The 18,568-nt window shown below is 36.3% G+C and overlaps 6 protein-coding genes across 6 annotated transcripts; 5 read left to right on the plus strand and 1 right to left on the minus strand. All coding sequences in view use genetic code 12, as the record gives it.

Annotated features, from left to right (window-relative positions):
- Positions 1 to 224: 224 nt before the first annotated feature.
- Positions 225 to 2,291, plus strand: SSN3 (cyclin-dependent protein kinase; the record flags this gene model as incomplete). The annotated part of the gene is made up of 1 exon (XM_001528464.2): positions 225 to 2,291. The coding sequence occupies one exon, from the start codon at positions 225 to 227 to the stop codon at positions 2,289 to 2,291; it is 2,067 nt and encodes a 688-aa protein (XP_001528514.2).
- A 572-nt stretch (positions 2,292 to 2,863) lies between these two features.
- CSK1 (mitogen-activated protein kinase) lies at positions 2,864 to 4,072 on the plus strand (the record flags this gene model as incomplete). The annotated part of the gene is made up of 1 exon (XM_001528465.1): positions 2,864 to 4,072. The coding sequence occupies one exon, from the start codon at positions 2,864 to 2,866 to the stop codon at positions 4,070 to 4,072; it is 1,209 nt and encodes a 402-aa protein (XP_001528515.2).
- Positions 4,073 to 6,598: 2,526 nt separating this feature from the next.
- On the plus strand, positions 6,599 to 12,320 carry gsk3 (glycogen synthase kinase 3; the record flags this gene model as incomplete). Its single annotated transcript, XM_001528467.2, has 2 exons — positions 6,599 to 8,186; positions 11,107 to 12,320. 2 exons carry the CDS (start codon positions 6,599 to 6,601, stop codon positions 12,318 to 12,320), a joined length of 2,802 nt encoding a protein of 933 aa, XP_001528517.2.
- Positions 12,321 to 12,779: 459 nt separating this feature from the next.
- Positions 12,780 to 13,643, minus strand: PVL30_001004 (uncharacterized protein; the record flags this gene model as incomplete). The annotated part of the gene is made up of 1 exon (XM_001528468.1): positions 12,780 to 13,643. The coding sequence occupies one exon, from the start codon at positions 13,641 to 13,643 to the stop codon at positions 12,780 to 12,782; it is 864 nt and encodes a 287-aa protein (XP_001528518.2).
- A 1,324-nt stretch (positions 13,644 to 14,967) lies between these two features.
- On the plus strand, positions 14,968 to 16,182 carry ERG10 (erg10, acetyl-CoA C-acetyltransferase; the record flags this gene model as incomplete). The annotated part of the gene is made up of 1 exon (XM_001528469.1): positions 14,968 to 16,182. The coding sequence occupies one exon, from the start codon at positions 14,968 to 14,970 to the stop codon at positions 16,180 to 16,182; it is 1,215 nt and encodes a 404-aa protein (XP_001528519.2).
- Positions 16,183 to 16,618: 436 nt separating this feature from the next.
- Positions 16,619 to 18,532, plus strand: PVL30_001006 (uncharacterized protein; the record flags this gene model as incomplete). Its single annotated transcript, XM_001528470.1, has 1 exon — positions 16,619 to 18,532. One exon carries the CDS (start codon positions 16,619 to 16,621, stop codon positions 18,530 to 18,532), a length of 1,914 nt encoding a protein of 637 aa, XP_001528520.2.
- Positions 18,533 to 18,568: the final 36 nt, after the last annotated feature.

The raw sequence follows: 18,568 nt of genomic DNA on the forward strand, positions 1-18,568 counted from the left end.
CGGTGCCCACTCGCTGGACTTGACATCCAAAAAGCCGAACATTAATACTCACTCAACTCACTTTATAAGAATTAAAATCAATAGATTAACAATATTCTATCATAACCATTCTCAATACCACGACCACCAAACAACGAGTTACCAGGCCACGGCGATTTGTTGTACAAATTGAGAATATGAGCTATGAAAACCCACCACAGTCTTTTCAAAAAACAACAGTACCGATGAATAGATCTTCTCAGGCACAACAACAACAACAACAACAACAACAACAGCATCAACAGCATCAACAATACCAGCAAGCAAATAATGGATTACAGAAAGTCTCACAACAACAGATATCTCATCAACCGATACCTCAGCATCAGCAGCGTATGAATCGACTACCTCAATCATCGTTGCAAGCTACATTGACACAGACACTCCCGACCAATAATCCATTAATCCCACCAGGCTCTGTAGCATCGTCAGCATCATCATCGTCATCATCATCTCGATTACAGCGGCAGCAGCAGCATCACCAGCATCATCTTCAAAATCCCAACATCAATGTCACTAACAATAATACAACCAACAAGAACACCAATCCATATTTTAATCACAATATTTCCTCATCAGGAGCTTTGCTGAGTCATAATATGCCAACGATTCCACAACCGGCATTAATGGCCTCAAATCTGATATTGACTTTGGGTCCATTTAAGCATAGAAAAGACTTGACAAGAGAGTCCGTGTTCTCGACATATCAGATTATTGGATATATAGCTGCAGGAACCTATGGTAAAGTATACAAGGCAAAATTAAGAGCGGGCAACAACAGCAACAGCAGCAGCAACAACAACAACAACAATAGCAGCAGCAACAACAGTAATAGTAATATTGATGCAGGCGGTGTTGGCGGTGTCGGTATTGTTGGCAGTAGTAATGGTGGGATGAAAAAAGATGTTGCAGATGGTGGCAGTGAAAAGCTCAAAAACGCAGATGGAGACTTACAAAGTCAAAACCACGGTTCGACTACAAATGGAAAGAGTAATTTGAATAGAGAGCTCAAAGTTGACTTGGCACTGGTTGGGAATGCACGATCAAACAAAAGATTAGTTCATACCAATGAAGAACCACTTCCTCAATTTTATGCTATTAAGAAATTTAAGAGCGATAATCACCATGGAGGTGCCACGAACAATATAAATGTGAACACCAAGAATAAAAGCAACCATGATATTAATGGCAATGAAGCATTGCACTATACGGGGATAAGTCAGAGTGCTATTCGTGAGATGTCACTTTGTCGCGAATTGCATAACAAGAACATTACTAGATTGATCAATATTATATTGGAGAACAAGAGTATCTATATGATATTCGAGTTTTGCGAGCATGATTTATTACAGATCATTCATTATCACTCACATCCGGACGTGAAACCTATCCCAATACTGACAGTTAAGTCGCTTACTTGGCAAATTCTTAATGGTGTCACGTATCTTCATAAGAACTGGATATTTCATCGTGACCTCAAGCCTGCCAATATTATGGTCACTTCGGATGGGTGTGTTAAGATTGGTGATTTAGGGTTGGCTCGTAAATTTAATAATCCATTACAAAGTTTTTATACTGGCGACAAAGTTGTGGTAACAATCTGGTATCGTGCACCGGAATTATTATTGGGCACTCGTCACTATACTCCGGCCATTGATCTTTGGGCAGTTGGGTGTATTCTTGCTGAGTTGCTCTCGCTTCGTCCAATTTTCAAAGGCGAAGAGGCCAAGATTGATATTAATAACAAGAAGCTGGTTCCGTTTCAAAAAAACCAATTTCAAAAAATTGTTGAAATTTTAGGAACGCCGAATTCTAAAACATGGCCGCTGATCAGCAAGTATCCCGAATATCTGAGCTTTACCCAACAAATTGCCAACAATGGCTACTTTTCTTCGAATTTATCGCAGTGGTACAAGATGATTGGTGGTGAGAATAAGCAATGTCTTGAACTTCTTCACGGGTTGCTAAAATATGACCCACAACTGAGATTGACGGCTGACCAGGCTTTGGTGCATGATTTTTTTTTGGAACTGCCCAAGGTTCACGAGAATGCATTTGAAGAGTTGAGCTTTAAGTATCCGAATAGGAAGATTTACACAGATGACAATGATATGAACCAATTGGGGCAAGCTATTGGAGGTGGAGGTAATGGTGTGAATGGCGGTGGTATTGGCGCAACGAGTAATAGCCATGCTAGCAAGAGGAACGGGTATAATGACGATGGATCCAATACAAAGAGGAAACGACTATAAAGATGGTAAAAGAAAAGGAATCTTATATTTAACTTATGTAGTTACAATTACAATTACAATTTTTTTCTTTTCTTTTTTTTTTTATATCTCTTCGGATATGGTGAATAGAAGATGATTGACCCGTCTAAGCAATATACTTTTTTCCTTTTTCTTTATTTTCCTTTCTTCTGCTGCTAGAGATTAGACTTTTTTCCGTCTATAGTATGGATCTGCTGTGGATCTAAATGTTGTTAATAAGGATGGTAGGTGTAAAAAAATTGTAAGCAGAAATTGTCAGTGTATTGGAAGGAGAGTCGCGATAAAAAAAGAAAATCTCACCATCGGATCAAAAACACGTGAAAAATACATGTGTATGTACACACACGCACTCACGCACACACATATATATATATTTATATTTTTATCTATATCTATATGGTATTTTAATTTTTTTAATTTTTTATTTTTTTTACAACCAGATATTTTCATATAGTACAGGTATCCACCAAACATACTGTGTATTTTTGTTTTTGGCCTTTTGCCCTGATTTTTTATTTTTTTATTTTTCACATCCACCAGTTGAAGTGAGTATAATGAAATTGGACGAGCTATATACGGACAAGCAATTGATATTTAATAGTCCTCTTTCCGACATTTGCAGGGCCAAGCCTGTGGGATCTTCCCAGGGGTATGTATGTCTCAAAATAGTTGATGTTGATTTCAAGATTCCACCGCATTCGATTCATCGTGAAATCAAGGCTATTAAGCGGCTTCAATTGGGTAAACATGCGGGTATTGTGAAGTATATTGATGATTTCCAAATATTTGATGATATGATTTTGGTAGAGGAGTATTACCCAAAGAATTTGAGTCAATTGCTTCTGCTGCTGCCAAAATACCTGCGAACTCGAACGAGGTATAATCTTGCATTCCCTGAACAGCCACCAAAGTATACCATAACTAATGTTGCACCGGTGAGTGAGATTCGGTTATTTTTGAGGAATGTGGCCAGTGCGTTACTGTTTATTCATGAGCATGAGATCATTCATCGTGATATCAAACCTAGTAATATTATGTTTCGCATGGGAGATGATTTGACACAGCCTGTTTTGATTGATTTTGGTATTTGTTATGATTATACTGATCCGCCATTGGATGAGACTCGGGATGAGAAGTATGTTGATGTGTCAACTGGGATATATAAGCTGCCTGAGTTGATATTGGGCATGACTGATTATTCGTATGCCATAGATGTGTGGCTGTTGGGTGTGGTTATGACTGTTTTGTATTCCAATGACTTTAAGTCTGTATTGATCAAGAGTGATGCAAGTAGTTTTAAAAGTGAGGGTAATGGTAGTGGAAATGGTAGACATGTTGACAATATTAGGGGAGAAGAAGAAAATAAAAAGGAGGAAGAGGAGGAGGAGGAGGAACAGATGAGTAATGAAATGGCGATTAGTGATTTGCATTTGTTAAGTTGCCAATTTAAATGTTTTGGTACTCCACACTATGGATGCGAAGGAGAAGGAGAAAGAAATGAAGAAGAAGAAGAAGTGGGTGAAAGAAGATTAGCTGAAATAAAACAGGAGGATGTGCAGGATGATGAACTACTTTGGAAGGAGTTGGAGAAAGAAGAGTATCATTATCGTAAGTTTAATTTAAAGAGATTTAAAAGAAAGTGTGTAAATGAGTTGCTACCATTGTGTGATGATGAAGAAGTGCAGAGCCTTTGGTTAAGAATGATAAGGTATGATAGGTGTAAAAGAATTACTAGCAAGGAGTTGTATACTGCGTTAAAGTGAGAATTTAGTGGTACTAGCTACAAATGAGCATCAACACCCCAAGTTTGTTAGGTGAGGCGTAACCAAGTTTGCATTTTATTTATTTTTTTATTTTTTTTTTATTTATTTTTTTTTTAATCATTTATTTATGAGGTACGCTAACAGTCATGTGACTGGTCATGTGATAATAATAATAATTAAAGGTTTAGGCTTTTATATTTCTGAAGAAACATTTTTTAATCTATCTATCTTTCTCCCTGATGCTTTTATCACACATTTTGCCAATTATAGTTATTATGAGTGCAAATTGGGTTAAGAAGAAAGAATTGGCATGAGTGTAAGTGTGAGCATGAGTGTAAGTGTAGGTATTGTTGTTAATGGTGATAATTTCAATTATGATGAAATTGTGACAACTACTTGTCTTGTTCACTTTTGCTACAAGCGCAGATCAATTCTGTACACAATGTGTCATCCATTTGTCTCTCTTTACAACCTGCCAATACGGTTGGTAGCAGTTCCCCGCATTCTCTTTTTTTTTTTAATTTTTATTTCTATTTCTCATTTCTTTTATTTCTTTTTTTTTTTTCTTTTCATTTGTTTTGAGTCAAGGGCTCAAATGCGTGGGGGATGGAGGGGGAGGGGGTGAGAGTCATCAGAGTCAGGGGTTACAAGGCTTCTTCCCTTCATCCATATCCCTCACTGAACAAGTAAAAAAGAAATTAAAAAAAATTCGGAAAGAAGGGGAAGACAATATTGAAAAGTAAACTTATGTATAAGTGTACTGAGTATAAGTGTACAAATGTATGGTCTGTATAAGTATATGTTATGGGTAATAGTGCCTAAGAAACAGACACACTCTATACACACATACACAATGTAATTTTATTTATTATCTTTTTCTTTTGTCGCTAAAGTATTATTCGTAACAAAACCATTGGCAGAATGTTTGTGGGAATATTCATATATAAATTAAAAATAAATTTTAATTATAGTTGTTGAATTTAAACAACTAAAATAATAAAAAGACAATGAAACGTTTTTGTCTTTGGTAGATTAGAACTATTGGTGGGGAGGGGAAGGAGAGAGAGAGAGGGGTTTATAATTAACATAATAAATTATAATAGTAACAAACAAACAGACAGAGACAGGTAACACAGAGAGTACGTGGAGTGCACAAGCAACAGGTACAGATTCATTATATATATATATATATATACATACACTTGTATTTGTATTTGTATATGAATCCAATTCCTTTTTTATTTTTGGTTGAGAAAAGAAAAGAAAAGTAAGACAAAAAATAAAAATAAAAATGGACAGGGTAAATGAATACAATTGTATTACAGGAATCTACAAACTATTAAAGCTATACGAAAATAAAATAAAACGTTTGCCAGTAATATATAGATACATATATGAATATATAACTATATATATATTTGTGTGTGTGTATGATTAACTGACCATACACACATGAGCTGGTCACACTGTTTTTGCCTGCATCTGATATCGTGTTTTTTTAAACAACAAAGAATGGCTACAGAAGCATTCAACAATTATGGGGAATTGGTTGCAAAAGACAGGACTTGACTGTACATCTTATAAACACTTTGGATAGTATTCATTGTGTCCTAGTCACCATATATTCATATCCAAAAAGAAAAGCAAAAAAAAGAAAATGGGAAAGAATATACATATTATTTCATTTATGAATTTGTTTAGTATTTTGCTCTACACATATTTGTAGGTATCAAAACCCTTTTCTTTGTAATAATTATTTTTCCTTTTTTTTTTGTACCATACACACATGAAAATAGAACAACAACAACAACAACAGCAACAGCAGCAGCACTACATGCAAAACTCTGGGAAATGTAATCCCCAAAATTCCTTTTTTTATTTTTATAATTTTTTTTATTCTTTTTTTTATTTTTATTTTTTTTTATTTTAAGAAATTTTAATATCTCCGCTTTCTTACTTTTACAGCCAAATTGAAATAGCACCAATACAACTTTCTCCAAGTTCAATACCCTTTTCTTTTTTTCTTTTTTCCTTCTTTCTTCTTTCTTCTTACAACAAAAGAACCTCTTTTATCCATTTATCTTAACATTTAAACCCGTCCAACCATCTAATCAAAGCTAGATCCAACCATTTAACCAAAGCTAGATCCAACCTCAACCTCAACTTTAGAGACAAGTCCATCTTTTTTAAAAAAAACATTCGCCATACTATATTTTTTTTTTTATCAGATCAAATACAAAAAGCTATTGAATACCAATTTCTTATTTACCCTTTACATATAAATAATATTGAAAAAAAAAAATTATCCTATTCTACTAAAAATCAACGATGCAGTTATCCAAAAGTATAAGCAAGTTGTCTTTTGACCACCATTCATATGGTAATACAGCACCACCAGACCATCTACCGCACACGCAAACACAGATGCACAAAGATAAACATAGACATAATCATAATCATCCCCAACCACCCCAACCATCTTTGGCATTTCCCCTCCCACACTCGCTGTCTCTTTCTCAATCACCCATGGTCAATATAAAGAATATCGACTATGAGTTTTTGGAAGAGAAATTCCAAATGCACAAATACTATCCACAATACATTCACAATCAAGAAATATCAACACCAGTGTTGCGCGACTTGATAGTTGACAAGCCAATATACGCTGATGCCAATAAACACGTCAAGAGAGGCACAAAGCAAAAGAAGAAAAACAAACAAAACCAAAAACCTTCAGAAACATTGAAAGAATCCAGAAGATTGAGAAGAGAGCAAAAAGAAGAATTTAAAACTTTGAAGAAGGAAAATAGACAAGAACAAAAGGAGTTGAAAAAGGAACACCGCGAAGAAAGAAGAGAATTAAGAAATCAACAAAAGGAGAATAAACAAAGCTACAACGGCCACTTTATGCAAAAAGTAAATAGCCTTAGCACAGCAAATGGCGGGTCCAACCAAACCGAAACAAATGCTGGCCAATGTAATCCATATCAGATGAAAACAAGATATGGCCAAGGTTTAGGACTAGGGTCAGGATTAGGATTGGAGACTGATATGGGCATGTCCAAATCAAACTCAGAGAATTTTCAAATGAAACTTGCTAGCGAGGCACCTATACCAGAATCAGAATTTATTGAGTTTCACAACCCCGACAACAACACTGAAGAAGAAGAAGAGCAATATAAAAGAGGAGGAGATGTTGGTTATACTTATGATGAGGATAGTAAAACTGATTGTGCTCCGTTGGATCATACATATGACTATGACAGTGAGAAAACCGAGGTTGAAGATGACTTCAATCCACTTGCATTTAAAAATCCATTTAATGTGGCCAATACCACCCAGATTGCTCCACCCACAACTTCCATGTCGAAGTCATCTTCACTAAGTATTGACAATGGTCACAACCATAGTTTGAATTATAATTACGGCTATGGTTACGGACAAGGACAAGGACAAGGACAAGGACCGAAATCAAGAAACAACTCTATAAATTTCCCAAATCTGACAATGATGCAAACTTCACACCTGCAAATTATACCTAATCGTCGATCATCTTCAATTACATTGTTGAATAATAGTCAAAATGCTTCATTAAACAGACACAATAGCTTTACAGGTAATCACAACACGGCAATGCATAATGTGGGCAGTAACAAGAGCCACAACTCAACAACTATGCAGACTAGAAAATCGTCATCTTTAACAAACAGGTTTATGAATATGTTTACTAGAGACAATAACGACTCACAAAACTGTGAGTTGCAAGAGGACACGGATAATCCATACACTTCATTTGGCGACTTTTCTGCTGAACATAGTAGTGGAGGTGGTGAGTTGATGAACAGAAAAGGGTCAGTAGTACTGCACAAACCCAATCAGACAATAAATTATAATTTGGGAAACAACTTAAACGCACCAAAAAATGAGCAGGCGAAGCAGCAACAACAACTACTACAACAGCAACAGCAACAGCAAAAGAGCAGTCAGTTTTCGTTCTATCCACTTGAGAAATCCAGCTCTTTTGATCAAACTAAAAGTGCAAAGACTTCGTTAAAGAATAAATTAAAGATGAAGTTGTCCAATGAAACTGGGAGAAGATACAGCGAACAATTTGGTATGTATTTACGCATTTGATTCTGCTCCACATTCTCTTTCTCCTTTAATGTTTTCTTTCCTTCTTTCTCAAATGAAAAAAGAAAAAGAAAGAAAGAGAGAGTAAGAGTAAGAGTTACTATATATTTTTCTTCATTATATCAATTACTTACTTAGTTAATTTTTTATCTTTTTAAAAATTAACTAACAATGGTTCTAGGGAAGTTGGAATAGGAAATGGGATGGAATGGAAGAGACAACCATGATAAGAGGAAATTGCAAAATTAGATAACTCTGGAATTTAGGAAAACGAGATTGAGAAACAATAGAGTGAGATTATTCCTTTTTTTAATTTTTGCTTTTAGCTTTATTTTTATTGTTTTTGTTTTTGTTTTCTGTTGGTTTTGATAATTTCATTTTCGTATCTTTCCAAAGATAGAGAATGTTTTTAGGTATATTCACGACGAGTGATGGCTTTTAACGATTTGAAGTTGAAGTGTCAGCTTTCAAATGAGCAAAAATTGAAAAGCAAAAAGATTTGAAAAGATTTCAAAAAAAAAATTTTTAAAAAAAATGGAATGGTAGGTATATGCAATAAAGGCTAATTGACGCGAATCAAAGAGAACTTATTATAAGGAAATTAAAAGGAAAAAATAAATTTATTTCTTTTTTTTGCGGAGAAAGGAAAGTGGGGTAAAGGGAGAAAGTGAACACAAAAAAGAATAGTGATTTACACTTTCTTTTTTTTTCATTTTTATTTTTCTGTTGCTGTTGTTTTTGTTCCCAAAGTCCTTTGTCAAGGAACGACTTTGTGTGAACTTACTGATAATGTTACAAAACTGCAACTAGCAACTATTACATTGAAGAAGACCGAAAATCCAAAATAAACAGATAATTGTTGTTCTTCTTATTTTGAATTTTTTTTTTTTCGGGGGGGGGGGGGGGGGGGGAGAAGGGGGGAAGAGTGATAAGGCAATACCATGCATTGCTCCCACAAAACTCCTCAACCTTCCTGGCTTAATATTTGACTATTGTTTTTTTTTTTTGCAATAACAAATATTGGCCAGAAGTGAAAGAAGGATTGTTTGACGGCTAGAGTTTACGCAAGAAATGTTTGAGTATGTCAAGAGAAAAGGATAATTGCCATTTACAATATCCCTTTCTGCTTTGTTGTTTTGAAAGATTGATGGTTGTCAATCTTATTGGTTCAAAAAAGTGTAAACAAAGCATCTTTACAGAACAAGAGGAACTTAAAAAGAAAATGATTAAACTAAAGAAAGCCAATCTTTGCAGATCTCATTCAGATTAGTGCTGTGAGTAGAAGGAGGGGGTGGGGAAGAGAGAGAGAAGTAGAGAGAGAGACTGGATTCAATCAAGGTCGGCAAAATGTGAGATATAGTAGTGGAAGCGGGGAACTGATTAACATTCAAAATACTTTTGAATCGATTCCCACACGTTTCAACTTTCATCCTTGATTTCATTAATCTGGATAATTACACCCACTGCCATCATCATTGGCACTATCAATACTACTACTACTGCTACTGCTACTGCTACTGCTACTGCTACTTTAGTAGCACTCAGCGTTTTTCCCTTTTCCCTTTCTGCCTCACCACCTCCCCCTCCCCTGATTATACCCCAGTAGACAATTGGTTTTTTTTTTGTTTCCTTTTTACATGTGTTGTGTGTTACCTTTCAATGTGAAATGCATCCATACACCAGTATTGGAGAGAGCAATCTTGAATTGTTTTGAATCATTCATTTTTTTAATTTTTAATTTTTTTTATTTTTCTTTATTTTTTTGTGTTTTTGTGATCTTGCAACTTTGTCCAACTCACCCACACTGAATCCCTTACACACACTTTGACCCGCACCAGCTTACTACACAAATGAGCGAGGAGTGATTGCATGGTGGCAGAGAGAGCAAAAAAAAAAAATTAAAAAAATTAAAAAAATTAAAAAGATTAAAAAACGCACACACACCCAGACACCCAGACATCCATACACCCGCACTCCCTCATACATAGTGCTGGAAGCTACTGCGGGCGATTATTTTGGAAAGAGCAAAAAAAAAAAAGAAAAATTACCAAAACTTTCGAAAACTGGTTTTTTATTACCATCAACTACAACACCCTTTTTTTTTCCACAACACCCATCAACTGTATCATCATCAGTAGTACTGGAAATAGCTACACGTACACATTTTCAATTGACTGATATTATAATCAAATAGCATAGCACACATCCGTTACTTTTGCTTTCAATTTAACCTACCAAGCAATACAGTTGTAACCCGTTGTTATTCCAATTGCACTTTTATATTCTGCTTCATACAAAGACAACAATCTACTTGTTTGATACAGATACTATACAGACTCGCTCACTCACTTGCTTCTAGTTTATTTTCAAAAGCACTATCTCATTAGTTAGTGAGTTACCAAATACACAACAAAACACCTCGAGTCGACACCAGTAATCAAAACTTGACATTTGTGTTGCCAATTCAAGATATCAAGTTCCCCGCATAGTCATTCCTTAATATCAAAATTTTTTTATTCATTGATTTTTTTTCATTGCTTTTTTTTTGGTCTTTTGCATTTACTCATCCGACACATATTACACCAGACTTTGACTTAATAAGCTGTGAATATTGTTTTCAATTGGTTGTTGGTTTTCCTTTTATTTATTATTGATAATTGCTTTTGCCTCATTTGTTTCAATCTCAAATTGCTCACGAAATTATTGCAAATTTCCCTTGTCCTTTGGAGTCTGAATTTCCTTTTCTTTGAGTACACAGTCAATTGATTCTCAATCCATAGTCATTCCATTCCATAATTTTTTCATTTTTTATTGCTTCCCTTTTTTTTTTCCATTTTCCCTCGCACACCATCCATTTAAGATCCACCAAGAGAACTTTTTACTAACCATCATGTCTAAAATAGAAGTTGTTACAGAAAATGTCACAAACGGCCACACGGGCGAAATGCAAACGATTCAGTACACTCAATCACAAATGGTTGGCCATGGCTCGTTTGGTGTAGTGTTTCAAACCCAGATTATGCCGACAAATGAGATTTGCGCCATGAAGCGTGTCTTGCAAGATAAGCGTTTCAAGAATAGAGAGTTGCAGATTATGAAGTTGGTGCATCACCGAAATATTGCCGACCTTAAGTACTTTTTCTATACAAACAATGACAAAAATGAGTTGTATTTAAACCTCATATTGGAGTTTGTTCCGGAGACATTGTACAAGGCAAGCCACTATTATGTATCCAAGAGATTGAGCATGCCGCCATTGGAAATCAAGTTGTACACATACCAAATGTTTAGAGCATTAAACTATATACACTCCCAAGGAATATGCCATAGAGATATCAAGCCTCAAAACTTGTTGATAAACCCAGCTACAGGTGAGTTGAAATTGTGCGATTTTGGCTCCGCAAAGATTTTGAACCCACTGGAACCTAATGTGTCGTACATTTGCTCTCGTTATTATAGAGCCCCTGAGCTAATCTTTGGCGCAACAAATTACACAACAAAGATTGACGTATGGAGTGCTGGTTGTGTTATGGCAGAATTAATTTTGGGCCAGCCGCTTTTCCCTGGTGAATCTGGTATTGACCAGTTGGTGGAGATTATAAAGATTTTGGGAACACCGTCAAAGGAACAAATCAAGAATATGAACCCAAACTATATGGAGCACAGATTCCCGCAGATCAAACCTATTCCTTTGAACAAAATATTCAAGAAGATGCCAGCGGACTGTATTCAATTCCTCATTAGAGTGTTACAATATAGTCCTATTGATAGAATTTCGTGCATTGAAGCGTTGTGTGATGCATATTTCAACGAATTGAGAGTGCAAACTACACAATTGCCCAACTACCGCAAATTGTTTTCGCAAAATATGCATCAGAGCAGTAGCGGACACACGTCAAATGCGGCTCAATACCAATTGTACAATTCGCAACCTGATATGAAACCACTTCCCGAGTTGTTTGATTTTGATGATAGAGAACTTAGTGTAGAGCCGCAGTTGAACAGTACATTGGTACCAGACTGGGCTAAAGGTCATTTACGATTGAAACAGGATATCTCGAGTCTAAGTGAGTTTGTGCCCATGACTGAGGAAGAATTAAAAGTTACCCTAGAGTAGTCAATTCCAGACTCGAAAGAATTGAAGAAAACAAAACAAATTAATTTTAATTTCTAAAGATGTTTTATTTAAATTCGAGAATTGTAATGTATATATATATATATATATATTTAATGATATACTAAATTTTTCTTTTGTTCTCTCCGGATAGAATTAACAAAAAAATAATAATAATAAAGAAATAAATAAATAAATGAGGGGAAAGCGAAAGGAAAATAAAGAGTAACCAAAAATTTATCAATTGTTCTTTCTCACAAATACATCCTAAGCTTATCTAATTTGTAATTAGTAACCACCCATGAGTCTCCCCACGAGTAATCTTTTCCTCTTCCTTTACCTTTGTCTCGCTTGCTCTCTAATGTTTTTTCTTTTCCATTTTCTTCCTGTTCCTTTTCCTTTTCCTTTTCCTTCTTTTTCTTTTTCTTTTCTTACCTTTCTGATCTTCTACCAGATTGCTATTTACAACTTGGGATTACTCACCTTCTTTACTTGCTTCTTCTTTTCCTCTTCCTTAATCTCTTGTTTTATTTTCCTCATTTCACGAAGGTTTTTTGGCAAGTTGGCTATGGGAACAACAAACCATTTGGCGAAAAATGGCATCCCAGCTAAACTGACTATTGCTCTCACTGGTAATAAAAACTTGACTATCGTGTAAGCATAGGCACCTTCCATAATCACTGAAATCTTTTGTGAGGAATCAATGTGCCAATCCATTCGTTCCAAGACTTTATCCATCACGGAAGCGCCTTTGGTCAATGCCCATTGTGGAAGATCCATTGGAATAAAGCCTGGATGATTATGTAAATAGTACCAAATACCAAATAGTGGAATAATTGCCGTTAGTTCGTGAAGCACTAGAAATGCAACAAGGTGAGAGTAAGGTGCATGAATGAATTGAGAAGCGTAATTGCGTAAGAATTTGGGGATGCGTTTGAGAATAGGGTGGGTCTTAAAATCCTGTTCGGTCGGACCCGAGGGACGTTCTGCTGGGGGGATGTCTCTTTTTAAAAACAGATCATTTGATACAGACTTTAATGTCGTCGATGATGATGCGGATGATGATGGTGATGATGATGACGCGGATGGTGATGCAGATGATATTGGTTCTGGTTTAGATTTGGAAAGCTTTGTTTCAGAAACTTGCTCTACGGGTTTCGTAGTGGGCTTTTTTGATTTACCAAAAAGTTTATAGGTGATTGCAGAAGAATGAAATGTCCGTGGTTTCATCAAGGAATAATGCAAGGAGGTGAGGACCTGGCTTCGACTGAAATTGGCCCCAAACATTTCCACCCTTAACTTTTTTATAGGTAACGTCTTTATCATGAGAAATAATTAAAGTTTGCTGGTATGATTTTAGCTCTTGTTCAACTGTTCAACTGTTGTGGTTGAATGATAAGTACACAATTGTTGTTCAACTGTTGAAATGAAAAGTATATTCCCCAGCGCCGTGTACGGGTCACGTGCAATCCACGCTAGTGTTTTTGTTAGTTTATAATTCTTTTTTTTCTTTTTTTTTTTTTTTCTTTTTTTTCTATTTTTTGATACTTGCATTTAACGAAAGAAAGAAAGAAACAGAGTAAAGGGCAAAGAAACGACAATTTTAGTGCCACTATCAAGACTAATTATCAACAACAGTCAGTACCAAATTCCTAGTTCTCGCATTTCGTGTGTTTAGTTATATTGACTGGTTTTTTTTTGTTGCAGAAAAATTATAATAATAATGGAAAAAGAGCAAAGAAATAGGAATAGGTAAAAGCAACAATCACTAATGTAATGTAGTAAGGGCATGGGAAATGGCATGGGAAATGGAGTGACAAGTGAGAGAAACACTTTTTTCGAAACGATATGAGCAGGTGAATTTTAATTGTAAGAAATGCATTAGGCTGTGTGCAAATAACCAAACAACTCTGTACCTTAAAAAACCAGTAGTATTCATTTGAAAGAAAATTAAAATTTTTAACACTTGGTCACTTGTTTCAATATCTGCTCAATATCGAGCTGCAGCTTCCAAATGAATTCTAAGACCATTGTACTTGCTGAACTTTAGCTATTACAAATGACGTTTTAATTGTTGTGTTTTCCTCGGATGAATACAACCCCACAACACACACTGGTTAACTCTCGTCGTTCCGAGAGCCTTTTGTAATTCTTTGGAAGAAAGCGAAAAAAAAAAAAAAAAATTCATTTTGCAGCACTTGTCTCTCTCAACGGTTATTGCCACAACACATAAGACAAGTGTCTGTTTCTCTATGTATGTATGTGTCTCTCTCTGTATGTATGTGTGTGTCTCTCTGTGTGCGAGCGCGCGATAAAGAGTGAGAGTCGGAGAATGGGAACAAAGGAAAAACAGAAAGAGGGAAAAAAAAAATAAAAAAAACCGACAGCGTTAAACGACCAAACTTTGTCGCTCTCGAAACAATTTTTTTTTTTTTTTTTTTTTGACTATAAATATATTTGTATATATATATATATATATATTGGTATTCCACGCCTTTATCCATTTTTTCATTTAACAACAAGTTCAACCTACTTTCCATTTCATAAAAGGAATATCTTTATCCCCACACCCTCCTCCTCCTCCTCCTCCTCCTCCTCCTCCTACTTATACTCATAAAATATACTAGAGAAATAAAATCACAATTTCAACATGCCTTCCTCAACACCTGTATACATTGTTTCAGCGGCACGTACTCCTATCGGTTCTTTCCAAGGTGGATTATCCTCCTTGCTGTATGCTGATTTGGGTGCACATGCTGTCAAAGCAGCTTTAGATAAAGTTCCCCAAATCAAGCCAGAACAAGTTGACGAGATTGTTTTTGGAGGTGTCTTGCAAGCCAACGTTGGTCAAGCACCAGCAAGACAAGTTGCCTTGAAAGCAGGCTTGAGTAATAGTGTTGTTGCCTCTACAATCAACAAAGTGTGTGCCTCCGGTATGAAGGCCACCATTATCGGTGCTCAAAACATTATTTGCGGTACCAGTGACATTGTTGTTGTTGGTGGTGCGGAGTCCATGTCCAACACTCCCTACTACTTGCCATCTGGAAGAAGCGGTGCTAGATACGGTGATGCATCCATCGTTGATGGAATCCAAAAGGACGGTTTGTTGGATGTCTACAGCAGCAAATTGATGGGTGTTGCTGCTGAGAAATGTGCCGCTGACCAAAACATCTCTAGAGAACAACAAGATGATTTCGCCATTAGTTCCTACAAGAAAGCCCAAGCTGCAGCCGCAGACGGTAAATTCGATAATGAAATTGCACCAATCACAATCAAAGGTGTAAGAGGTAAACCTGATGTCACTATCAGTCAAGATGAAGAGGTGAAGAATTTGAATGAAGAAAAACTTAGATCCGCTAGAACCGTGTTCCAAAAGGAAAATGGTACAGTTACTGCTCCAAATGCAAGTAAATTGAACGATGGTGGTGCTGCATTGATTTTGGTATCAGAGGCTAAATTGAAAGAGTTGGGTTTGAAACCTTTGGCCAAGATTATTGGCTGGGGTGAAGCTGCAAGAGACCCAATTGATTTCACAATTGCCCCTGCCTTGGCAGTGCCAAAGGCATTGAAACACGCAAATGTTCCACAAGATAAGGTTGACTATTTTGAGTTCAACGAAGCTTTCTCCGTTGTCGGTGTCGCCAACACCAAGCTTTGTAACATTCCATTGGACATTGTCAATGCTTATGGTGGTGCTGTAGCTATGGGTCACCCATTGGGTTGTTCTGGTGCTAGAATTATTGTCACCTTGTTGTCTGTGTTGTCACAAGAGGGCGGAAAGATTGGTTGTGCTGGTATTTGTAATGGTGGTGGTGGTGCATCTGCTATCGTCATTGAAAAAATCGACCCTGAAACAAAATTATAAACACATAAGTAGATGTGAATTGTTAGAAAATTGAAAAAATGACAAAAATGAAAAAAATAAATAGGATCAAAGCGATTTGTAAGTGTAGTTTTGAATTTATTGATTTTTGTCACTTTAAACTGATGGCTGGACATTCAGCTAGAGTGGCACAATGGGTGCAAAAATTGCAGCCCGCGCAACGTAAAGAGTGAGAAAAGTAAAAGTTGAGAAAAAAGAAAGGGCCAAAAGGAATAGAGAAAAAGAGAGGAAAAAAATTGATATACGATAAACGCATAAAGTGGAATCTTGTAGAGTATCTGTTTAAAATTTAATACTAGTAGCGGAGAGAAAAGAAGACGGAAAAGTATAAGGAAAAGAAGAAGGAAAAGAAGCAAAAAAAAGAAAGACACAATCTATAGCTCAATTTGCTTCCACCTCCATTCTTACCTTATTTACCATGTACTCGGTTGAATACCTTTGGACGGAAGATGAATTGCAACCTTTTGAAATTGAAAACTTGTTCCCCGAAGGGACCCTTACCTTTGTCATCATCTCAACCAATATTGATCAAACACTCTCAAACTACACTAGATATATGGATCCCTGGATCAAGCAATACCCGTGGAACTATAAACAACCCGATTGTCAAGCACGTGTCACTCACACTATAGAATATATCTATGGCGAGTTCCAATACCATGAACATACATTAGACATGGAGCTATTTCTCGCTCTATTGTTGAATTTCACGAAATATGATCATAACTGCTACATCCACGTGTTTGATTCAGTAGAAATCGAACCCGTGTTGGTGCTTTGTCATGATTGTATACCCAGTCATCTTGAAGATGTTACAAGTGGGAGAAACAAGGTGTGGTTGCATCAAGATTCTGTTATCGTGCTCAATGATCACATCGGAGAAAAAAGTGGCGAGAATTTAACCAAAGAACCAAAAGCGCAAGGAGAATATCTACCTTTACAACGTGCAGTGAGACAAGCATTCAATGGTGATTGGTTGAGGAATGATGAAATGACAAATACAGTAAAGCAACACTGTTCAATTGAAATTGGATTGAGTAATGTACATGATATATGCCTAACTTTACCTGAACCAGTAGCCAAAGTCATTCTGCGAGACCCAATGATGGTGGCTAACAGTCTTGTTGCCCTAGAAGGTGTTGATGATATGCTGCCTATTATTTATGATCATGGAGTTGACGTTACTATACCTGTCAATGGTATAAACTTGGGAGTATTGTTGCGACTTGCTAGTGAATTTGAAGATGAAACTGGCATAAATAATAGGTTGGAGCATAATGCTGTTGTTGGCGGATTGATACTAGCTGGTTTACAAGAATACTACAAAAATAAGAGAGAGCCCAAAGTGCCTGAAACTCTTGTACAGGGCCTGAGGAGTATTCTTCAAAATGAGTTGCTAAATCGAGGAATAATTAATGCACCCGTCGAAACCGATGAGGAATTGGTGAACCTCATTTCTGGTAAAGATGCCATTCTTCCTGGTACACAAGATGACGAAGAGGAGTATGCAAGAAAGCTTCAAGACCTCTTTGAACAAGGATACGAGAATTTTGAAGATATACTCGAGGAAGATGAACAAGACGACGAATTACAAGATGAGATTTTTGGCGATGATGACGAAGGAGTGGAATTGTCCGAGGAACTAAAAGAGTTTCGATGGAAGTACTATGATCTCACGTCGAATTGGTTAGCAGCAGAAGAGGTTCGGCCAATTTTTGAAAAAGTAAAGAACTCAATGATGGAAGCAAACTCTAATTTCCACCAAGATTTCAAAGGCACAGAATTTGAGGACTTTCCGGAATTTATGGAGCTGGACGTTATACTAGAGATGGCACAACCGAGTGCGGGTAGCAATAGTAAAGCTAATGGGTATAATGACGACAGTGATTACCAGAGTGACAATGGCGACACATATCAAGGAGACATGGCGTATGATGACTACATCAGGTTAAGGAAGAAGCTCCAAACAGAAAAACATACAATACATAATAAAAATCCACTGCGTGATGATTCAAGTGACGACGATTGGGAGGATGTTGATGACGACGACGATGACAATGATGATGAAAATGAAATTTCAAACTCAGATAGTGATGAATATGAGGATGAAGAATTGGGCGATGTTTATGATGAGACTCCAAAAATTGAACTACTTGGTGAAGAGGGAGCAGATGGTGATAAAAATGATAATGAAAACGAAATCATTGACATTGGGCTTGATACCAAGCTCACTAAGAAAGATATAGAACGCTTGACTAAAAACATGAAAGAGATGAAAACTAGCGAAGCAACAAGTTTAGAAAACGCATTTAGAAAAGTTAGGGAAAGATAAAAGACGTTCAACAAATATCATGCAAAAGAAAGCCTT

Source organism: Lodderomyces elongisporus, chromosome 1 (genome assembly GCF_030384665.1).
Source record: "Lodderomyces elongisporus chromosome 1, complete sequence".
Classification (NCBI taxonomy): domain Eukaryota; kingdom Fungi; phylum Ascomycota; class Pichiomycetes; order Serinales; family Debaryomycetaceae; genus Lodderomyces; species Lodderomyces elongisporus.